We start from the raw sequence: 23,054 nt of genomic DNA on the forward strand, positions 1-23,054 counted from the left end.
CAGACTAATGGCCAGACTGAGCGTACTAATCAGACCTTGGAGACTTACTTGAGGTGTTTTGTGTCCGCTGATCAGGACGATTGGCTTGATTTTTTGCCATTGGCAGAGTTTGCCCTTAACAATCGGGCCAGTTCTGCCACTTTGGTTTCTCCATTTTTTTGTAATTCAGGGTTTCACCCTCGCTTTTCGTCCGGTCAATTGGAGTCTTCGGATTGTCCTGGAGTAGATGCTGTGGTTGATAGAATGCATCAGATTTGGGGACAGGTTGTGGACAATCTGAAGTTGTCCCAGGAGAAGACTCAACAGTTCACTAATCGTCATCGGCGTGTCGGTCCTCGTCTTTGTGTTGGGGACCTGGTTTGGTTGTCTTCTTGATTTGTTCCTATGAAGGTCTCGTCTCCTAAGTTTAAGCCTCGGTTTATCGGCCCTTATAGGATTCTGGAGGTTCTCAATCCTGTGTCCTTTCGTTTGGACCTCCCAGCATCTTTTACTATTCATAATGTTTTTCATCGGTCATTATTGCGGAGGTATGAGGTGCCGGTTGTTCCGTCTGCTGATCCTCCTGCTCCTGTGCTGGTTGAGGGTGAGTTGGAGTATGTGGTGGAAAAGATCTTGGACTCCCGTGTTTCCAGACGGAAACTTCAGTATCTGGTTAAGTGGAAAGGCTATGGTCAGGAGGATAATTCTTGGGTGACAGCATCTGATGTTCATGCTCCTGATTTGGTTCGTGCATTCCATAGTGCTCATCCAGATCGCCCTGGTGGTTCTGGTGAGGGTTCGGTGCCCCCTCCTTAAGGGGGGGGTACTGTTGTGAATTCTGTTTGTGGGCTCCCCCGGTGGTGTTTTATGGTATTGCCACTTATTTGCCTTCTTCTATCCTTGATCACCTGTTGACACCCATTAGGGGAGTTTCCTATTTAAGGCTGCTTGGCTGCTGGTCCGATGCCGGCCAACAATGTATCAGTAGCATTCTGTTGCATTCTCCTGCCTCAAGATCCTGTTCAGCTAAGTTGAATTTTGTTTCTAGTTAATGCTATTTTTGTCCAGCTATTTGCAATGTGACTCTCTGTAGCTGGAAGCTCTCGTGGACTGAAATTGCCACTCCAGTGGCATGAGTTGTCACTGGAGTTTTAAAGTAATTTCAGGATGGTGTTTTTGAGTAGTGTTTTGAAGTTGACCGTGAAGTGACTCTTTCCTGTACTTCTGCTATCTAGTAAGCGGACCTCACTGTGCTAAATCTGCTGTTCATCCTACGTATGTCTTTTCCTCTTGACTCACCGTCAATATCTGTGGGGGACTGCTATCTCCTTTTGGGGTTCATCTCTGGAGGTAAGGCAGGCCTGTATATTCCTCTGATAGGGGTAGTTAGATCTCCGGCTGGCGCGTGGTGTCTAGGGCATCGTAGGAAACACTCCCCGGCTACTTCCAGTGTCGTGTCAGGTTCAGGTCACGGTCACTTTAGTTCCCATCACCCGAGAGCTAGTCCGTTGTTATTTTGATTTCCCTGCCATTGGGAAAATCATAACAGGCACTGACCAAAGGACAGGAGCCTGAGAATGACACTGACCAAAGGACAGGAGCCCGAGAACAGCACTGACCAAAGGGCAAGAGCCAAGAATGGCACTGACCAAAGGACAAGAGCCGAGAATGGCACTGACCAAAGTACAGAAGCCTGAGAATGGCACTGACCAAAGGACAAGAGCCGAGAATGGCACTGACCAAAGGACAGAAGCCCGAGAATGGCACTGACCAAAGGACAAGAGTCGAGAACGGCACTGACCAAAGGACAGGAGCTCGAGAATGGCCCTGACCAAAGGACAGGAGCCTGAGAATGACACTGACCAAAGAACAGGAGCCCGAGAACAGCACTGACCAAAGGGCAAGAGCAAAGAACGGCATTGACCAAAGGACAATAGCCGAGAATTGCACTGACCAAAGGACAGAAGCCCGAGAATGGCACTGACCTAAGGAAAGGAGCCCGAGAGTGACACTGACCAAAGGACAGGAGCCCGAGAACAGCATTGACCAAAGTGCAAGAGCCAAGAACGGCACTGACCAAAGGACAGGAGCCCGAGAGTGACACTAACCAAAGGATGGGATCCCAAGAAAGGCACTGACCAAAGAGCAAGAGCCAAGAACGGCACTGACCAAAGGACAGGAGCCCAAGAATGACACTGACCAAGGAACAGGAGCCTGACAAAGGCACTGACCAAAGGACAATAGCCGAGAATAGCACTGACTGACCAAAGGACAGAAGCCCGAGTGTGGCACTGACCAAAGGACAGGAGCCTGAGAAAAGCACTGACCAAAGGACAGGAGCCCGAGAACGGCACTGACCAAAGGACGGAAGCCCGAGAACAGCACTGACCAAAGGGCAAGAGCCAAGAACGGCACTGACCAAAGGACAATAGCCGAGAATGGCACTGACCAAAGGACAGGAGCTTGAGAACAGCACTGATCAAAGGACAGGGGGCCGAGAACGGCACTGACCAAAGGACGGAAGCCCGAGAACAGCACTGACCAAAGGGCAAGAGCCAAGAACGGCACTGACCAAAGGACAATAGCCAAGAATGGCACTGACCAAAGGACAGAAGCCCGAGAATGGCACTGACCAAAGGACAAGAGTCGAGAACGGCACTGACCTAAGGAAAGGAGCCCGAGAATGACACTGACCAAAGGACAGGAGCCCGAGAACAGCATTGACCAAAGTGCAAGAGCCAAGAACGGCACTGACCAAAGGACAGGAGCCCGAGAATGACACTCTCCAAAGGACGGGAGCCCAAGAAAGGCACTGACCAAAGAGCAAGAGCCAAGAACGGCACTGACCAAAGGACAGGAGCCTGAGAATGACACTGACCAAGGGACAGGAGCCTGAGAAAGGCACTGACCACAGCACAGGAGCCTGAGTACAGCACTGACCAAAGGACAGGAGCCTGAGTACGGCACTGACCAAAGGAAAGGAGCCGGAGAACGACACTGACCAAAGGACAGGAGCCTGAGAATGGCGCTGACCAAAGGACAAGAGCCGAGAACAGCACTGACCAGACGATGGAAGCCGAAGAATGGCACTGACTAAAGGACAGGAGTCCAAGAATGGCACTGACCAAAGGACAGGAGACTGAGAATGGCACTGACCAAAGGACAGGAGCCGAGAATGGCACTGACTGACCAAAGGACAGAGGCACGAGTATTGCACTCACCAAAGCACAGGAGCCTGAGAACAGCACTGACCAAAGCACTGGAGCCTGAGAACGGCACTGACCAAAGGACAGGAGCCTGAGAACGGCACTGACCAAAGGACAAGAGACGAGAATGGCACTGACCAAAGGACAGGAGCCCGAGAGCAGCACTGACCAAAGGACAGGAGCCCGAAAACTGCAGATAAGAGAGGATTATCTGTTGTAGGCTTTATCAGATGAGGTCACAGAATATACAACGTATCTGAACATACAAGACACAATCCCTTTAGGTCAGTAACAATATACGATCACATGACAAATCACCTTACATAACAGACCTCATCACTTCTGCCCTTTTTAAACCACATGGTCAGAAAAAGTTGATATTAGGAAGCACATCTCAGACATATAAATAATAATGGCAATAAAAGATCAGCGGGATCTAGAGATTTCACAATGGCACAACAGTAGGTAATCAGTATGGAGAAGATCGTCTCATCTGGTAAAGGGAAGAGACCGGAGAAAACTTCTGCTACGTGAGACTCAGGAGGTTTTTACTGTCTGTTTTGATTTAAAGGGTTGTTCACTTACAGTTATGTCCAGAAATATTTGGATGGTGAGCCAAGGTTTGGAATCTTAGCAAGTAAAAAAGGGTTAATCAGAAGTGCAAGGTTTCCTTACAGTCCAGATTGATGGGCTGGATTTACTTACGGATAAAATTGAAGACAGACTTCTTCTCAGAGCCCCGGACCTGACGAGTTTCCTTCCTGTAGACGGGCAGAGTGGCTGACATGTTTTGCTTACCTGTAAGAAAAGAAAAGGAGGAAGGAAGGAGGAAAGAAAGAATGGAGTGACATGGAATGGAGGAGAGAAGTGATAGAGGAAAGTAGGAAGGAACAAAGTGAGGAATGAGGGATAGAAGAGCGGAAAGAAGTGACAGAAGGAGAAAATGAGGGAAAGAAGTGAGAGAGAAAGAAAGAAAGAAAGGAAGTAGCGAAAGAAGCAAGAAAAGGAGGAAGAAGAAAGAGTGAGGATGTAATGATGGAAGAAAGAAAAATGGAAAAGAGAAACAAAAGGAGAAACAGTGAGAGAAGGAAGGAGGAAAGAATAGATTAAGCAATGAAGTAAGAAGCAAAACAACGAATTGAGAAAGAAAGTAGAGAAGAAAGAAAAGAAGAAATTAAAGAAGAAAAGGAAAGGGGAGGAGAAAGTGAAGAAAGTCCGAAAAAAAGGAAGGGAGCAAGGAAGGAAGTAGAGGCACAAAGGATGGAAGAAAGGAAGGAATTGAGGGAAGAATGGGGGAATGAAGGAAAAATGTAAATATTTACTTTCTTTCATTGGTGTACGGTGGGGAATTTACTTATTTGTGACATTTTCACCTTTTCCGTTGTCGTGTTTGATCACTTCGGGCTCCTGTTGACGGTCATCGCTGCTGAAGAGATTCCTGGCTGATTTCCTGCCCATAGATTGTGTCCCTGAAATGACCCCACATATCATGAAGATGGCGGCACTGTGCCCTATTACGTCAGCTGTAGTATCAGGAATCACATATATGGGCACCATATTTTTAACATTAAAGGTTTGGTCATCTTTGGGGACATTTTTTATTTTTAAGTGCAGGTATCTTGGGCTGAGAGTCCCTGCTGTGTCATTGGTACATTCACTTATGTTTCCTCCCCTGAACAGGAGCAGTGTTATGTGCTGAGCAGGAACTACAGCAGCTCTACATGGTGAGACACGGCCATTACACAGTACAGCGGGGGCACATTTATAAGATTATCTCAGCACAGGAACATGGCTTTTTAAACACATCTAATTGTAGAAATTATTATTCCAAGATCTATTGATTAAGACGTACTTTGTTCATGGGAAAACCCATTTATTAATCCCTGGTGATACAAAGCACGTAACACATGAGAGTTTACACCTTGTAATAAATACATTTATGTATTTATAAATGTAATAATTATACATTTATTTATTTAATAACAGCACCGACATTTAATGTGGATGTATCAGTGATTACAGTGTTCTCCGTATCTAACCTTTCTTCTTCTTTCTCATGCTCCCTGGTTGATGGTCATTCACTAAGCGACTCAGAAAATTAGTTTGTAGTTCCACTTTGCTGAAGAGAAAGACTTTGTTCCAGTATTGGACCCAGTTTCCATTTTCTCGTAGGATTCTCTCCTTTTCCCTCTCGCTGTTGTCCTCCACATTGTAAATAATGATGATCAGGTGCTTCCTATCTGCATGAAAAACATCACAGGATAAAGTAAAGATTGAGAGACTAAGAAAATCGATGTCAGACATATGTGAGAGGAGCGAGGGCTGTAGTCGTGGCTCTCAGGGGTGGCTGCTTAAGCACTCCCTGGCCCTCCATCACAAGCACATAATATCTCTCTGTAGCGTACCTTTTGTTCCGCTTTCTGACCCGTCAGGGTCCTCTCTAATCTGCTGAGGAGTTCTTCCTGACGGCGTCAAACAAAGAGAGTCAGAGTCCAATTGCAAATTAACATAAACAATTTTACTTGGTTCCACTCTCAGTACGTCCAGCTCAGTTACAGCAACATCATAGAGAACATCACAGAACACATCTTAGACTTGCCCTGCACTTTTACTCACTTTCAGTATGTCCCCAGGATGCACTGACTCGTCCGGCACTGCAGCATTCCTTCTGGTCAGCTTAACTATCTTCAGGTGTTCCCCTGTCCGTTTTGCACCAGACATAAGGGCATCTGCCCCCGTAGTTAGCTGCCGCATATTGCCCTGCATCCCTTCTCTGCTGTGACCTTCGGCCCACAGGACCTGGATGACTGGGCTCCTAACTTGAACATTATGTGGCCAACTGCTTTGTCCAGGCTTTAAGCCCCTCTGACTTGTATGGGCTCCCTGGCCCTACTAACTCAAATCAGGAAATTCTTATGCTTACCCCAGTTGGGCCCTCCTAAGTTAACTAGTTCCTATCTTAATACTATTTGGTCCTAATGTGCCCCCTCTAATGGGCTAACTTGACTACTGCACTCTCCCTATATACAATGGACACATAGCAGCATTAAGATATTTAACCATATATGCAGAGTAGAACATTTACATTTATCAACAATTAACCGGAATGGGTGTGGGTCTTAAAACAGTCTGAATAACCAATCGTTTAATAATGGTTGTCCCCGACCATTTTGTATTCAACACTTTAATATTTACAATATAATACTCCACGCAGGGAGATGACCACTGTTAAACAGCTATTAGCTCAACGTGAGCAAAGTCTTTTAGTAAGAGTTCATCCTCCTTTTATAGGTGCCTGGTACACAGTCCCCAGGTGCACCTTCAGTCCATTGAATACCGCTCCTGTCCACCTCCAGGACCCGAGCACATAAACAAAAAAAACCCAAAACAGTCCATTGTATAATAACTTGACCTGTCCATCAAGTCCTTACTTGTTGGGGCTTGTCCCCCTACTTTGTGCAGAGCACTGCCCTTCTACCGTGTGTGCGCTGCATTTTCCTGAAGCATAGTCTTTTGCCACAACCACATGCGGTCCGTTCCTCAGTCCAAGGGCCCGTCACTCCGCAGAGTTGGAGTCCTGCTATTCAGCAGGAGAGGCGCAACAGGTGCAAAAAACTGGGAAGGGGGAAAGAAAAACACTGTTCAACCACGGCTCGTACCAGCCTCACTGCACCCGACTTTGGGGGGTGCTCCAGGGCTCCTTTGCCGCAGGGACATGGAACAGTCCCATACATTTTCAAATTGTGCCACAAGCACTATAATTTGAAGTTCAAAGTTGATGGTTTTATACAATTCAGCGGAACGTGTCCCAACGCCGGTTTATCTCCTTTTGGGCTCCATGCCCGTGGGCTGACCACTCAAGACTCTGCATCCGCAGAAGTCTTGGGCTGCCAAGCCATGGCTAAGGCAGGACCTGGCCGGGCAGTGGTCAGGTTGCAGTGTACCAACTGAGCCTGTTCCAGGCCCGCATACAGTCCCACTTCATCCTCCTCTCGTAAACTGATTGCTATGGCATAGTACCCCTGAGGGCCATCCTCCTTATAAAAGATAACCCAATCTCGCTCCCTCAGGGGTCGGCCAAGTTTCACGTAGGTGGCTTTAACATATACCTTGGCATTTGTGTCCACTTCCCGAATGAAGCCGTAGCCGCGATCCACGTTGGTGTACACCAGCTGCCCACTGGTGCGACGTCCAGCCATAGTTCCCCCTCTGGGTTGGAAAAGTTCTGCCCTCACCCTCTTCTTCCACTGCTTCTTTTACTCAATGACCCCCGCAATCCAGGCGGCCTGCCTGGGGGATGGGAAGGGGCCCTTAATCTCCTGGTGGAAATGATACAGACTGAGGGACAAGGTGCCGCTATACATGGGCCTGCTCTCTGGGGTTTGGGGCTGAGGCACAGTCCAGCCTTCTGGAGTCAGGGGCCAAGGACCACTTACCGCCATCTGCTCCAGCATCCTGGCCGCAACCGTCCCATGACCATCAGATCCTTCCGCCTGTAAAGCTGCACACTCCGACTCGGCCTCCATTTTCGGCGCTGGCTCCTCCGGGTCAGTCGATGCTTCCCATTCACCAGCCTCGAGCTCCTGACATCGATGTTCCCGCTCCGGCAGCCACCAATCCTGCTCCTCTGCAGATAATGGGAATTGGTGGGTCCAGATCTCATCCGTGACTCACCTCAGCCTTCCGGGTCAGGTCTTTCTTCCTCCGGTTGTCACTTCCACTAGACGCGGCCTATGCTGCCACAGCAATGGGTGCAGGAATGGTCCATCGCTGCCGCTGCCATGTCTCGCAATGACATTGCGCAGCTGCTCCCGAGGTTTTCTTCTGGGACCCCCCCGTTCCAAGGTGGGGTCGCTTATGGCCGCTCCACCCATTTCTCTGTAATCTGTGGCAAGGGGCAAGGTCTTCTTCTTTTCAAACGCACCCACCATGGGCAGGCACCACTCACAAGTTTAGGCCGCCGGCTCCACAGGCAGATTTTCACGCCATCTCTGAGTCAGGACACCCATGAGGGGTGGGATTAAAGTTGTCATCCTCCATCTGCGTGCCACTTTCCGCCATCTTCAGAGCCGCCATTTTTGCCACCATTAAAGTGTCAGTCACGTCCAGGGTATCAGTCACTTCTGGAATATCAGTCACATTAACAATATCTTCATCCTTCTTTATCACATCCACGGCATTCCCAAGTTGCAAGGCTGCGGGATCCTGCCGCACTTAACCAAGTGTGAGAGGAGCCAGGGCTGTAGTCGTGGCTCTCAGGGGTGGCTGCTTTAGCACACCCTGGCCCTCTGTCACATGCACACACTGTCCCATTTGTAGCGTACCTTTTGTTCCGCTTTCCGACCCATCAGGGTCCTCTCTAATCTACTGAGGAGTTCTTCCTGACGGCATCAAACAAAAAGAGTCTGAGTCCAGTTCCAATTTAACATAAATGATTTTACTTGGTTCCATTCTCAGTACTTCCAACTCAGTTACAGTAACATCATAGGGAATATCACAGAACACATCTTTGTCTAGCCCTGCGCTTTCCCTCACTTTTTCCAGTATGTCTCTGGGATGCACTGACTCCTCCAGCACTGCAGCATTCCTTCTGGTCAGCTTAACTATCTTCAGGTGTTCCCCTGACCGTTTTGCACCAGACATAAGGGCATCAACCCATGTAGTTAGCTGCTACATATTGGAGCTGCCCGTCATCCCTTCGGCCCACAGGCCCTGGACGACTGGGCTACTTACTTGAACATTATGTGGCCAACTGCTTTGTCCAGGCTCTAAGACCCTCTGACTTGTATGGGCTCCCTGGCCCTAACACAAATCAGGAAATCCTTATAGCTTACCCCAGTTGGGCCCTCCTAAGTTAACTAGTTCCTATCTTAATACTATTTGGTCCTAATGTGCCCCCTCTAATGGGCTAACTTGAGTACTGCACTCTCCCTGTATACAATGGACACATAGCAGCATTAAGATATTTAACTATATATACAGAGTAGAACATTTACATTTATCAACATTTAACCGGGACGGGTGTGGGGCTTTAAACAGTCTTTGTAACCCCTTACACATAACACTGACTATTTGGTGACAATGGCACCTGTCAGGGATGGATGGGTAGAAATATATTGGGCAGCAAGTGAACAGTCAGTTCTTGAACCTAATAATTTGGAAGCAGAAGCAACAGACATGAGTGAGGATCTGAGGGGCTTTATCATGAGTGAAATTGTGATGTCTGGAGAACTGTCACCTCCAGGGCTGTGTGGGGTGTTCCTATTATACCACAGGTCTTTCAGGGTGCTCCCTGTAAACAGTGGGTCTTGGGGGTTTCATATTATAAGGCAGTTTTAGTGAGTGTTTCCAGTACCTGGGGGGTCTTGTGGGGGGTTCCCAGTATTTGTTGGGTCTTGTGGGGGTTCGCAGTATTTGTTGGGTCTTGTGGGGGTTCGCAGTATTTGGTGTGCCATGTGGTGTGTTCTCAGTATTTGGTAGGTCTTGTGGGGAGTTCCCAGCATTTGGTGGGTCTTGTGGGGGGTTCCCAGTATTTGGTGAGCCCTGTGGGGTGCTCCCAGTATTTGGTGGGTCTTGTATAGACTCCCAGTATTTGGTGGGCATTGTGAGGGGTTCCTGGTATTTGGTGGGCCATATGGTGTGTTCCTGGTAAATGTTGGGTGTTATGGAGTTTTCCCAGTACCTGGTGGGTCTTGTGGAGGTTTCCAGTATTTGGTGGGTCTTGTGGCAAGTTCCAAGTATTTGGTGGCCCATGTGGGGTGTTCCTGGTAAATAGTGGGTGTTGTGGGATATTTCCATTACATGGAGCATCTTGTTGGGTGTTTCTGTTATGCATGGGATAGTGGTTACCAAAAGTAGTACGAGGAAGCTGAATTTGTGACAGGGACACGGGCGTGCAAAGCTCTCTCATGTGTGTAGGCTAGCCCATCTGGTTTGATCCCAAATAATATAAACTGTAATTGAAATTGCAGAAAAGCTAAATAGGTTGTCAGAATTTTAAGAAAATGGTCTGAGAACATGGAAAGTTATCAAATATACTGTATACAGTGTGGAAAATAAGTATTTGATACGCTGCCGATTTTGCAAGTTTTTCCACATACAAAGAATGGAGAGGTCTGTAATTTTTATCATAGATACACTTCACCTTTGAGAAACAGAATCTAAAGATCACCTACAGAAGGTGTGGAGCCCATCCTCACCTACAGAAGGTCAGTAGGTCATCATCTGCAGAAGGTGTGGGGACCATCCTCATCTGTAGAAGGTGTCGAGCCCAAGCCCATCCTGCCCCACACTCTGTTACCATTTACTTATCTATGTGTGACCGCCTTAAACCTGGTCAGCAGAATATTTCATCTTGGATGCTTTTCTGGATATTTTGTACAACCCTCATTATTTTATGATTTCTGTTCTGTGGATTAGTCTACTGATCTCTTACCAATCAAGAACCCAAGTCTCCGTGTTATGGCTGGAAATGTCTCGCGGTTATATCCGCTTTTCATGTAGATGTAGAAGGTGCAGGAGGACAATGTTTTTAATATCTTCTTCGTGTCCATATCAGACGTGTCAATGAATTCAATCTTCTTTATTATTTTTGAGAAGTAATGAGAACTCAGCGCTGCATGAAACCATCCAAAGGTATTCTCTGCCAAGAAGTCAGCGATGATCCCAACCTTGTGTGGTTTATTTGATTCCTGTGTAATAAAAAAATGGAGGCAAGGAAAGAAGGAAAGAAGGAAGGAAAGATATCTGAAAGGATTTATAATTCTTACCGTGCAATCTGTCCCGGATTCTGTCAATCAGAGGAGAATACCTCGATAAAACACATAGATCATTATATGACGTAATAAATGTACAACATATAATATATAAAGTTGTATATAGTGGGCAGGATGAATGTGTCTATAATCCGGGCAGTGACTGTCAGCAGCAGGCGCCATTATAGCCGGAGGCCATTCCACAGACATATTAGTGTCAGATATGAATGTAGACTTATTCGCACCATACATATGGGGGTTTCCACTACTATTTCCCCTTTTCATCAGTCTATCTCTTCCTAAGAATCACTTTTCTAATACACTTCTATTCCCTGCGCTGTTTCTCTGTGTGGTCACATAACGCTTCCTTGTCTTGTAGGACATTCGATCTGGACACAGAGAGTTGTACAAGGGCAGGTGACAAGTGGGCCGCCTTTCATTGATGGACAGGAGTCTGATTGTGCATGCTCAGGCCACTGACTTCACTGTTGTCCACTGCCCGGATCTGGCCAAAACCTTGGGGCGCCGACCATACAGCATGCGCGCTTAGACCCCTGTCAATCAATGAAGGACAGCCCACTTGTCTTCTTGCCTTGTCTAACTCCCATGTCCAGATTGAGTATATTAGAGAAGTGATTGTTAGGAAGAGATAGACTTATAACAGGGGAAATAGTAGTGGAAACCCCCATAAGCATGGTGCAATTATAGTACTCTTACAATGCCCCTGACCACCAGAGATGTTAACATTATCTCCCTCGCTACCTGAGACCACCGGGGAATTTATTATAAAACTACTAATTACTCTACCATCGGGGATATTAACATCTTACACCTAGGAATTTGTCGTAAAGTTCTTCATTACTTTAAACAACCAGTGCCCTCGTTATCAGCCTCCTCACCTCCATAAGCCATGAGGATTCTAGCAATCACCCTGCTGATGCCTCACGCTGTCAGTTACTTTACCATTATACCCGTTACTATAATACACCACTAGTGAAGGCATCACTCTACTAGATTACTACAGATGTGTCCATGGTGATTTACTAAGGGTCTATCACTGCCCTAAACTGCCAGGACGGCCTCCATTAAACCCTTCTTCTCCACTGACCACCAGGGGTTTAACCAGATAATTGCTCTATGATTCACTACACTACGGCAGGAGGTCGTGTTCCCGGGAGAACTTGATGGCACAAGATGAGGACTTGCAGAGGTTTCTTAACAGACAGGAGTGATATGAAAGATATCATGAAAATGACTAAACCTCACCCATTAAGCCTTCCATGGTGTCTTTGATCTTTTCAAACTTCTTTAGAGTGTCTTGCTCCATCTTGATCTGATACATCAATCTGTTCATGAGAAAGGGCGTTGGGTTTTATGGAAATGAGATCCTGAGAGCTGTCACTGTGTACCCATTTATCAATAATCGCAGCAAGCCCTGCAGATCGGTGCAGAGATCAGGCTCACTTTACTGCCTGCTGTTCTCATAGCCCATCTATGATATCTTTTATTAGGGAAAGGAGGAGGTGCCAAGATCATACCGCTGGGCCCTGGTACCTGAAGGGTCCCAAAGGTCCCTCTACAACATAAGAAGACACCAGTAATATGACTGACACATGGTAGGTGGGAGCCGGTCACAGATTTTGCATTAGGGTCCAGGAGCTTAACATTATCTGAGCATAGGATGATTATTCCGGGATTTACCTACCTTCACTATTATCCTTGTGTTGTGCTGATCCCTCACAGTTCAGCCTTGGTGGATGATCTCCCTCAGATTGTCTGCACTGTCCTCCCTGGTTGTGGCCTCATTATGTCTTCATTCTGTGATGGGAAACGTTCTTGTCCTTCTATTGCCTACCTGTGCCACCGGAGACTGATGTCTATAGACCTGAACCTGAGAAGATCCTCATTCTTATCTCTCCAGGAAATAGAGAGAGTTTTCTTGGATGAGTCCAATGTTCAGTTCTAAACCAGAGATACGAGAGAGAAGTCAGCAGAGGAATTCATGGGAGGGGAATTCACAAACATCTCAACATAAGACGAAGGCCCAGAGGAGGATGGAGGAGAGTAACCAAAACAAGGATAATAGGGGGACAAGGAGCCACTGACCCAGCAAATCATCCAGTACTTCTCTCAGGGGAAAGAGAGCAGACACCTGGCTGATTGCTGCATGAAGCTCCTCCATTATTAATTTGCTCTAATTCTGATGACTGTCCCCCATGAAAGTCCGAAGAGAATGAGACCAGGTGTGAGTCATCCTAAAGATTAATAAACAAGGTCAGTGATCTACACTTGTTGATCTTTCATTACTCACGTTTTCACCATTTCCGAGACTCCCATCTATAAAAAGAAGCAGGATGATTTCTGAGTAACTAGTGGTACCTCACATTTCTTAGAGCAGGCGAAATTTGGAAATGGAGAAAGATCAGTTATTGGTGGTCTCAGCTGTAGCTTGTATCTACACATCTGAGGAAGGGTTGATGTTGTGGATCATGTCAGCTTTGTCCATATGTCACCACGGCAGATATGGAGATTAGGTTAAGGAGAAATGAGGCAGGAACATAATATAGGTTCATTGTGTGACACGAGCGACGATATTTCTAAAACTGTCCAAGGTCCATGGTACAGTGCCAATAAGATAATGTGTAAAAGATAGAAGACAGTGATTTGTGCACAATCCTATCTCAGAGTAATAAGGAAACAAAGAAATAGCGATGATAGTTCTGTATATAATACAAGCTTCTAATCTAACATGGCCGTATCATGCAAAGCATGTAGTCACGTAATGAAGGACTGTCCCTCAGCATATGTAATCACCCACCTGATGGAAAGTTCCCGAAGTAGCTGATAATCAGGACATGAACATACCCGATCCTCATGGAAGACTCTTTAGTTGATCGCTTTTCTTTCTCAGTAACCTCAGGTCCATCTTATCATCATGTGACACCAGCAGTAAGTCAGCGGCCCGATCCACCATGCTGTGCTGTTCCTGTAGGATGCCCGCTCTCTGGTAATCACTACTGTCCTGCAGATCATCAATGATCACCAGAACATTCTCCTTCTCCATTCTCCAATCAGGAAGGACTATCATAGCCTGCGTAAAAGCCGAGGCAGGGAAAGCAGCAGCCAGCTGAGATGAATCTGGATAGCCATAGGATGTCGCAACTCACAGTTTAGTCACAGAGATCAGCAAAGAAAGATTGAAAACCATTTTTCGCACAAAGGGTGAAAGAGTTCTGCAAAGTGGTGACAGCAAAGAAGAATGGCGCTGGACACCTGAGAGAGAAGCTGTAGGTGAGTGTATTATTACACTCACACTACATTACATGCTTGTGCACACACAGAAATAAAAAGGTTAATTGGAGGCTTCTTAGTAGGAGATTTCCTGCTTTCATCTATTTGACCACAGACGAGGCTTGTACCAGACACGACAACCTGACAAAAGCATCAGAAGAAGCGGAGTCATTAGGGAAGATCCTACAATTGTTGGCTTTGGGCATCAGTTGTTTCCCAATCTGTCCCTACATTATGATGCTCTCAAATGAAATGTTAATAAATCTGATGACAAATTCCCTTCAAAGGGTTAATCCTTCATCCTTTAAGTGATCATCTACACCGGATTGGGGCCACATCTCCGAGATGGGGAAAAGTATAACATTATCGGATAAAATCAATTAAGAGATAAGATGTAATCGATTAAATATCAGTAATGAGCGGAGCCCACAACATGAATCAGAATGAGCAGCCCCCTGTCTGGAGGACCCTGATCCAGATTGTCAAGGAACAACACTGGAGATACTGCGCAGATTCTACCACTTGACACCAATTGACAAAGATCTAGGCAAGAGAGGTCACACTGAACCACCCACACTGTTATCTTTTTGTCACGAAAAGCCCCCTATTGTCCAAACAATTATGCAATTGAGAGAAGAGGCTGCGGCTGTTTCCCGTAAGGCCGATTATTCAGAAACTAACAGTGAGCGTAAATACACCTCCGACTCCAACTTATGATATATATATAACCCTGGTACGGACACTTCTAGCACCACGATAACCCCAGCACAACTTGCTGCCACCACTGGTTGTTTTTAATATACAGGCCTACTGGATGGCTGGTTCTGGTAGTGTATGCCTTCAGGGTGCGGTTTACAGAACAAAAGGAGCAGAACTCTTAAATTTTACATTTATCCAGAACAATAGACTGTGGTTATAAAAGACTAGACTGTGGCCCGATTCTAATGCATCGGGTATTCTAGAATATGCATGTCCCCGTAGTATATGGACAATGATGATTCCAGAATTTGCGGCAGACTGTGCCCGTCGCTGATTGGTCGAGGCAACCTTTATGACATCATCGTCGCCATGGCAACCATTATGACATCTACGTCGATACTGTGCCTGTTGCTGATTGGTCGAGGCGAATTCGCGGCAGACTGTGCCCGTCCCTGATTGGTCGAGGCAACCTTTATGACATCATCGTCGCCATGCTGTACCCGTCGCCTGGCGGCCTCGACCAATCAGAGACGCGGGATTTCCAGGACAGACAGACAGACAGACAGATGGAAAAACCCTTAGACAATTATATATATAGATACACAGAAAGATTTTACAAAAGGAAAAAATAATACAGCATATACAGTTACATAAAATAATCAGGATTAACAGAGAGACGTACTAAGCTGATCACAGAGATAATTCGGCTAAGTGAGCTGTTATTAAAATGAACAAAGCCTGGACTAGCTCACACTTTTCCACACCACCAGATGACAGCAGCACACAAAGTATTGTAATATTCAATATTTTAGGATTACATTACTCATCCATACAGTATTATATGCTTTCTGTCACATTTTGGTGATGTATAACAGTACAAAAGAGCTTGAAAATTTTGTTCGTTTGTACCCATATCTTATCCATGCACTGTTATGGGTTCTGGGAATCATTTTTGTGATATATAACACTCAAAACAAATGTTTAAAAATGTTGCTGGGTTACATTTCTTAGCCATACAGTATTACGTGTTCTTGAATACATTTCATTGGGATAAAAACCTCAAAAAACTTGTAAAAAATGTTATCGTTATTGTATTGCTTATCCATAGGGTAAGGCTGTGTGCACACATTGCAGATTTGGTGCATTTTTGTTGTGTTTATTTTTGGTGCAGATTTGTCACAAAATCTGATGCCAGAAAAGTGAATGAAGCCTGACATATCACGCACACATTGAGCACTTTTGACGTGCAGATTTGGTGCAGAAAATAATCTGACACATGTCAATTTTCTGTGCGTTCTTCATCCATTGAATTCTCTCCAATCAGCCTTTACGTGTTTAGGAGACCAATACATGTCAATGTGACCGGAAGGTGTACGAGGCCTCCTTTATGTCTAATACAGGGTGGATTTGAGACTTTTATTTTTGGCAGTTCTTGCTCCTTTCATAAATTACACTGAAATGTCCTATTTTTCAATAAAAACTGTTTTTAAATAATTCACTTGAATAATATATTTTTTTAATTTTGCCTTATATACAGTGAAGGAGATGATTATTTGATCACTTGCTGATTTTGTAAGTTTGCCCGTTGACAAAGACATAAACAGTCTACAATTTTAAGGGCAGGATAATTTTAACATTGAGAGATAGAATATCAAAAATAAAATCCGGAAAATCACATTGTATAAACTATATAAATGTATTTGCATTTTGCAGTGAGAAATAAGTATTTGATCCCCTACCAACCATTAAGTTCTGGCTCCTACAGACCCGTTAGACTCCTAATCACCTCGTTACCTGCATTACAGAGAGCTGTCTTACATAGACACCTTTATAAAAGACTCCTGTCCACAGACTCAATCAGTCAGACTCTGACCTCTACAACATGGGCAACACCAAAGAGCTTTATAAGGATGTCAGGGACAAGATCCTAGACCTGCACAAAGCTGGAATGGGCTACACAACCATAAGTAAGACGCTGGGTGAGAAGGAGACAACTGTTGGTGCAATAGTAAGAAAATGAGTTCTCCCTCCAGACCCAGAACATAATAAAAATAAAAAAAATATATACTCATCTAACCCTCCCCAGCGCCGTCATGAAGCCCTGCTCCAACCCAGTAGGTGTCGTGAGTGGTCTTCAGTAGGCTATTTTTCTCATCTTTCGCCACCTAGCATGTGTTTTTCGATGTCGGGCATCCTTACTGTCTTCACCACTGAACAGGTCATTTCATGGCTTTTATATCAGCCCATTTGTTGAGAATAAAATCACAAAAATTCTGGATTCCGGCTAATTAGATTTTTTTTGTGAAATGCAAGGTGTTAATCTTGAAGCAATTTGCCCATCTCTACTTAACATATTTTCATGGATGATTTCACACCCCTGAGAAATACTCGAAGACACATACTGTGGTATGTGAAAGTTTGGGCGCCCCTGGTCAAAATTACTGTTACTGTGAACAGTTAAGCAAGTTGAAGACTAAATGATCTAAACGGTCTAAAGTTACAGATGACACATTTACTTTACTAAATGTATTTATTTTTATCTTTTACATTTAAAAAATTACAAAACGGAAAATTAGCCAATGCAAAGTTTGCGCACCCTTCATGGTCAGTACCTAGTAGCGCCCCTTGTTGAAAGTATCACAGCTTGTAAAAGTTTTTTGTAGCCAGATAAGAGTTTTTCAATTCTTGTTTAAGGGATTTTCAGCTTTTGGAGACATGCACCTGTAAATTACGCGGGCTCTTATCAATACAGAAATGGCAAACATGTGGATTAGGCACATTGGGGTCAGAAGGGAGGGGGGCATTTGGATTTGGGAGCGGAGAATTTGCTGAGTTTCTTTTGGGGACCGAGGAACCACTTTGCTCTTCCAGAGATTTTGTGCTACCAGTAACGTGGAAGCCCCCTATATTTCCGGTAACAGATGACAGAGCTGGGTGGGGACTTGCTTTTTGTAGATTGAGTTGAAGCTTTTACTGGGAACATTTTACATAATGTTTTGGGTCACATTTATCTGTCGCTCTACGCTGAGCACTTACTTTGGGGTTTCCATCTAAATCTCTAAATTGTGGAAGTAACAATCCTAACAGTCAATGTCGACCCTTTAACGAGCGTTGTCACATGACTTAGGATAAAAGCCAAATCAGAATCTCAATTTGCAGACGCTGTGTTTTGGGGTACTGCCCCTCGTCAGTGCAAAGTCGAGATCTGGTTTGGCTGATTGAGAGGCGTCTGACCGGGATCCAAGAAGTATCGTTTCTCCTTACCCCGAAACACAGTGTCTGCAAATTGAGATTCTGGTTTGGCTTTTATCCTAAGTTATGTGACAAGGCTCGTTAAACGGTCGACATTGACTGTTAGGATCGCTACTTCCAATAGTTGGCACTAGAGTTCTATTCCTCTTCCTCTCTGAAGAGGCAATTTGCATATTTCCCAGAGGAGCATTGTGGCTTTAAGTCTCCTCAGCTCGACATGCTTAACATGTCACTCTCTGCAAGGAGAAACGATACTTCTTGGATCCCCATCTAAATCTCTGCGTGACGCGACAGATAAAATCCCCGATGGATCCACTCACTATAATGAGGCAGCAGATTTACTCTGGACTCCGTCTGGCCTCTTTTTCGTGGTTTCATTCTTTTCAGAAGTGCACAAAACTGTGGCCAACAGTACTTTTATGCAATCCTAAAAAGACAGACACCCATAGATCACAGGTGCTATGGCGTCTACAGTGCCTCCATCTGCCTCATTATTAGAATTTTCCCCTGGGGGTTCCGTCTGAATCACGTATTTCAGAGATTTACATGTAAACCTCAGTGTAAGCGCTCAGTGCAGAGCGCAGGATAAATGTGCGCCGGACCTTACTGTGACCTTTGGGAGGCAGAATGAAAAAATCAACAGCATGTGAAGAATTGGTTTTATTTATTTTTTATGCCGTTCCTTGTGCGGGTATAAGTGATTAGACAACTTTATTCTTTGGGTCGGTGGGATTACAGCGATACCAGATTTATAGCGGGTTTTTATGATTGGCTGCTGTCAAACACTAAAAGACGCTTTTTATTGTGAATACTAGTTTTCACATCACCACATTTTTAGAGCTATGATTTTTACATATTTCGGCCCACAGAGTCATGTGAGGTCTTGTTTTTTGTGGGACGAACTGTCTTTTTTATTGGTATAATTTTCGATCACATTATGCATTTTGATCTCTTTCTATTCCGATTTTTGGGAGACAGAATGAATAAAACCCAGCAATTCAGGAATTGATTTTTTTTTCTTCTATACCGTTCCGCGTGTGGTAAAATGGATAAAGCAGTTTTATTCTTCTGGTCAGTACGATTACAGCGATACCTCATTTATATCATTTTTTTATGTTTTGGCGCTTTTATACAATAAAAACTATTTTATAGAAAAAATAATTATTTTTACATCGCTTTATTCTGAGGACTATAACTTTTCTATTTTTCTTCTGATAGAGCTGTTTGGTAGCTCGTTTGTTTTGTGGGACAAGATGATGTTTTCAGCGAAACCTTTTTTTTTTACATCCATCTTTTTGATCGCGTTTTATTGCACTTTTTGTTTGGCGGTATGATGATAAAGCGTTGTTTTTTGCCTCGTTTTTTATTTAATTTTTTTACGGTGTTCACTGAAGGGCTTAACTAGTGGGACAGTTTTATAGAGCGAGTCCTTACGGACGTGATGATACCAAATATGTGTACTTTTATTTTTTTTATTCACATGAGTAAATGTTTTTATTGGAAAAATATTTATTTAATTTTTTTTCTTTATTTGGGGATTTAAAAAAAAAAATATATATTTTTACACTTTATAATATATTTTTTTTACTTTATTACATTGTCCCAGGTTGGGATATCACTGTATAACATCAGATCGCTGATCTGACACTGCTTAGTATCACATCAGGATCTGACAGGCAGGAAGGAGGCGTCTCAGGTGCTGCTGTCAGCAGGCGCTCACAAGCCACCTTCCCTGCAGCACCCGGAAGGACCCCGCAGCCATCTTGGAGCCGGGGGTCTCCATGGAGACCACCAGAACAGCGCGATCGCATCCCTGTCACATGATCGTGGGATGCCAATGGGTTGGTCTGCAGGAGACCTCTGACCTCTTGCTTATAGCAGATGAGCATTTCTCCTGCACACAAAAAATAACCTAGACATGTTTGGTGTCTATGAACTCGAAATGACCTGGAGAATCATAATTCTGGTCAGTTTTAGCATTTAGTGAATATGGTAAAAAAAAAAAACTGTGGAATTGCACTTTCAACTTCAACGCGCGTAGAATTTTTTTTCCCCCATTTTCGAGTACGCGACATGGTAAAACCAATGGTGTGGTTTGAAAGTAAAACTCGTCCCGCAAAAAAACAAGCCCTCATACGGCCATATTGACAAAAAAATAGAAAAAAATATGGCTCTGGGAAGAAGGGGAGTAAAAACAGAAATACCCCTGGTCTCTAAGGGGTTAATGAAAATACACACCCCTCCACCTTTCCTGTCCTTCCTGAGTGGGGTGTTACCCTCTGTTTGTCACCCAGTCATGGCGTTCCTCCGGCCCGTCCTAATCTGTCTCAGGACGTTTCTCCCACAAGTCACATAGCTACTGAAGATCCCATATAAACATGTGCGCGCCTCTTTGTAATGTGGCTCCTCCTGATGAAGAGCTCTATGTACTTAGAAACGTGCTGACAATTACATCTGCCGTTCTCTCCCCATCGCCTCCTGGATTCCTTTCTCCATCATTATTGGAAGCCAGTATTGGTGTCCTCAGCAGAAAAGATCCATCCTCCATTGTATCCTTTCCTTTATTCCTTTATTCACTGACAGTGAACACAGTACAATATATTATATCATCTTCCCCAGAAATTTCCCATTAACCCCTTATTCCTCAGCTCTCATGGAACAATATTTCAGTCTCGTGTGATTTTCATGTCAGACATTTCTTCATGTTGCTGATTTTGTCCATTGTTGATTTGCTCATTCTACTTCTGTGCTTGTCCTGATCCATGTTCTTCTTCTCAGATCCAGTGAAGAGGAAGATCTCTGCCACCATCGTCCCCAGACTCGGCTGACTCTCCAGGATCTGCTGCTTCATCTTGTGTCCAATGTCATCCAAATCATCAATCACCACAAACACCTTCCTCTTCCCTGGAAAATCCCAGAAAGAAAAACAGTCACAAGATATAGAAGGAAAAAGAGAAAGACCTCCTCCAAGAAAAGAAAAAACAGTCACATGATATAGAAGGGAAAAGAGACAGACCTCCCCCCAAGAAAAGAAAAAACAGTCACATGATATAGAAGGGAAAAGAGACAGACCTCCCCCAAGAAAAGAAAAAACAGTCACATGATATAGAAGGAAAAAGAGACAGACCTCCCCCCAAGAAAAGAAAAAACAGTCACATGATATAGAAGGGAAAAGAGACAGACCTCCCCCAAGAAAAGAAAAACCAGTCACATGATAAAGAAGGAAAAAGAGAAAGACCTCCCCTCAAGAAAAGAAAAAAACAATCACATGATATAGAAGGGAAAAGAGACAGACCTCCCCCAAGAAAAGAAAAAACAGTCACATGATATAGAAGGAAAAAGAGACAGACCTCCTCCAAGAAAAGAAAAAACAATCACATGATATAGAAGGGAAAAGAGACAGACCTCCCCCCAAGAAAAGAAAAAACAGTCACATGATATAGAAGGGAAAAGAGAAAGACCTCCCCCAAGAAAAGAAAAAACAGTCACATGATATAGAAGGGAAAAGAGACAGACCTCCCCCCAAGAAAAGAAAAAACAGTCACATGATATAGAAGGGAAAAGAGACAGACCTCCCCCAAGAAAAGAAAAAACAGTCACATGATATAGAAGGAAAAAGAGACAGACCTCCCCCCAAGAAAAGAAAAAACAGTCACATGATATAGAAGGGAAAAGAGACAGACCTCCCCCAAGAAAAGAAAAAACAGTCACATGATATAGAAGGAAAAAGAGAAAGACCTCCTCCAAGAAAAGAAAAAACAGTCACATGATATAGAAGGAAAAAGAGACAGACCTCCCCCCAAGAAAAGAAAAAACAGTCACATGATACAGAAGGGAAAAGAGACAGACCTCCCCCCAAGAAAAGAAAAAACTGTCACATGATATAGAAGGGAAAAGAGACAGACCTCCCCCAAGAAAAGAAAAAACAGTCACATGATATAGAAGGAAAAAGAGAAAGACCTCCCCCAAGAAAAGAAAAAACAGTCACATGATATAGAAGGGAAAAGAGAAAGACCTCCCCTCAAGAAAAGAAAAAACAGTCACATGATATAGAAGGGAAAAGAGACAGACCTACCCCAAGAAAAGAAAAACCAGTCACATGATATAGAAGGGAAAAGAGACAGACCTACCCCAAGAAAAGAAAAAAACAGTCACATGATATAGAAGGGAAAAGAGACAGACCTCCCCCAAGAAAAGAAAAACAGTGACATGATATAGAAGGGAAAAGAGACAGACCTCCTCCAAGAAAAGAAAAAACAATCACATGATATAGAAGGGAAAAGAGACAGACCTCCCCCCAAGAAAAGAAAAAACAGTCACATGATATAGAAGGGAAAAGAGACAGACCTCCCCCCAAGAAAAGAAAAAACAGTCACATGATATAGAAGGGAAAAGAGACAGACCTCCCCCAAGAAAAGAAAAAACAGTCACATGATATAGAAGGGAAAAGAGAAAGACCTCCCCCAAGAAAAGAAAAAACAGTCACATGATATAGAAGGGAAAAGAGACAGACCTCCCCCCAAGAAAAGAAAAAACAATCACAAGATATAGATGGGAAAAGAGACACACCTCCCCCAAGAAAAGAAAAAACAGTCACATGATATAGAAGGAAAAAGAGACAGACCTCACCCAAGAAAAGAAAAAACAATCACATGATATAGAAGGGAAAAGAGAAAGACCTCCCCTCAAGAAAAGAAAAAACAATCACATGATATAGAAGGGAAAAGAGACAGACCTCCCCCCAAGAAAAGAAAAAACAGTCACATGATATAGAAGGGAAAAGAGACAGACCTCCCCCAAGAAAAGAAAAACCAGTCACATGATATAGAAGGGAAAAGAGACAGACCTCCCCCAAGAAAAGAAAAAACAATCA

General features: G+C 44.2%; 2 protein-coding genes across 7 annotated transcripts in view; both read right to left on the reverse strand.

Annotated features, from left to right (window-relative positions):
• The window catches only part of LOC143785059 (uncharacterized), a 37,595-nt gene extending 24,048 nt beyond the window's left edge, over positions 1 to 13,547 (reverse strand). For 2 of the 5 annotated variants that reach the window (XM_077273723.1, XM_077273722.1), the window contains exons 1-8: positions 12,645 to 12,811; positions 12,206 to 12,285; positions 10,955 to 10,974; positions 10,621 to 10,876; positions 5,591 to 5,647; positions 5,225 to 5,425; positions 4,559 to 4,654; positions 3,891 to 3,983 (exon numbers count right to left, since the gene is read on the reverse strand). In XM_077273723.1, coding sequence (XP_077129838.1) covers positions 3,891 to 3,983; positions 4,559 to 4,654; positions 5,225 to 5,425; positions 5,591 to 5,647; positions 10,621 to 10,876; positions 10,955 to 10,974; positions 12,206 to 12,281 — 799 coding nt within the window. In that variant the 5' untranslated portion in view covers positions 12,282 to 12,285; positions 12,645 to 12,811. Of the gene's footprint in view, positions 1 to 3,890; positions 3,984 to 4,558; positions 4,655 to 5,224; positions 5,426 to 5,590; positions 5,648 to 10,620; positions 10,877 to 10,954; positions 10,975 to 12,205; positions 12,287 to 12,644; positions 12,902 to 13,250 lie in introns of those variants that run through there. The other 3 variants (XM_077273725.1, XM_077273726.1, XM_077273727.1) reach the window with 3 other exon arrangements.
• A 7,189-nt stretch (positions 13,548 to 20,736) lies between these two features.
• LOC143785060 (uncharacterized) overlaps positions 20,737 to 23,054 on the reverse strand; it is a 70,595-nt gene continuing 68,277 nt past the window's right edge. For both annotated transcript variants that reach the window (XM_077273729.1, XM_077273728.1), the window contains one exon: positions 20,737 to 21,085. In XM_077273729.1, the coding sequence (XP_077129844.1) occupies positions 20,865 to 21,085 (221 nt within the window). In that variant the 3' untranslated portion in view covers positions 20,737 to 20,864. The remainder of the gene's footprint in view (positions 21,086 to 23,054) is intronic.

Source organism: Ranitomeya variabilis, chromosome 7, assembly GCF_051348905.1.
Source record: "Ranitomeya variabilis isolate aRanVar5 chromosome 7, aRanVar5.hap1, whole genome shotgun sequence".
In the NCBI taxonomy this organism is placed as follows: domain Eukaryota; kingdom Metazoa; phylum Chordata; class Amphibia; order Anura; family Dendrobatidae; genus Ranitomeya; species Ranitomeya variabilis.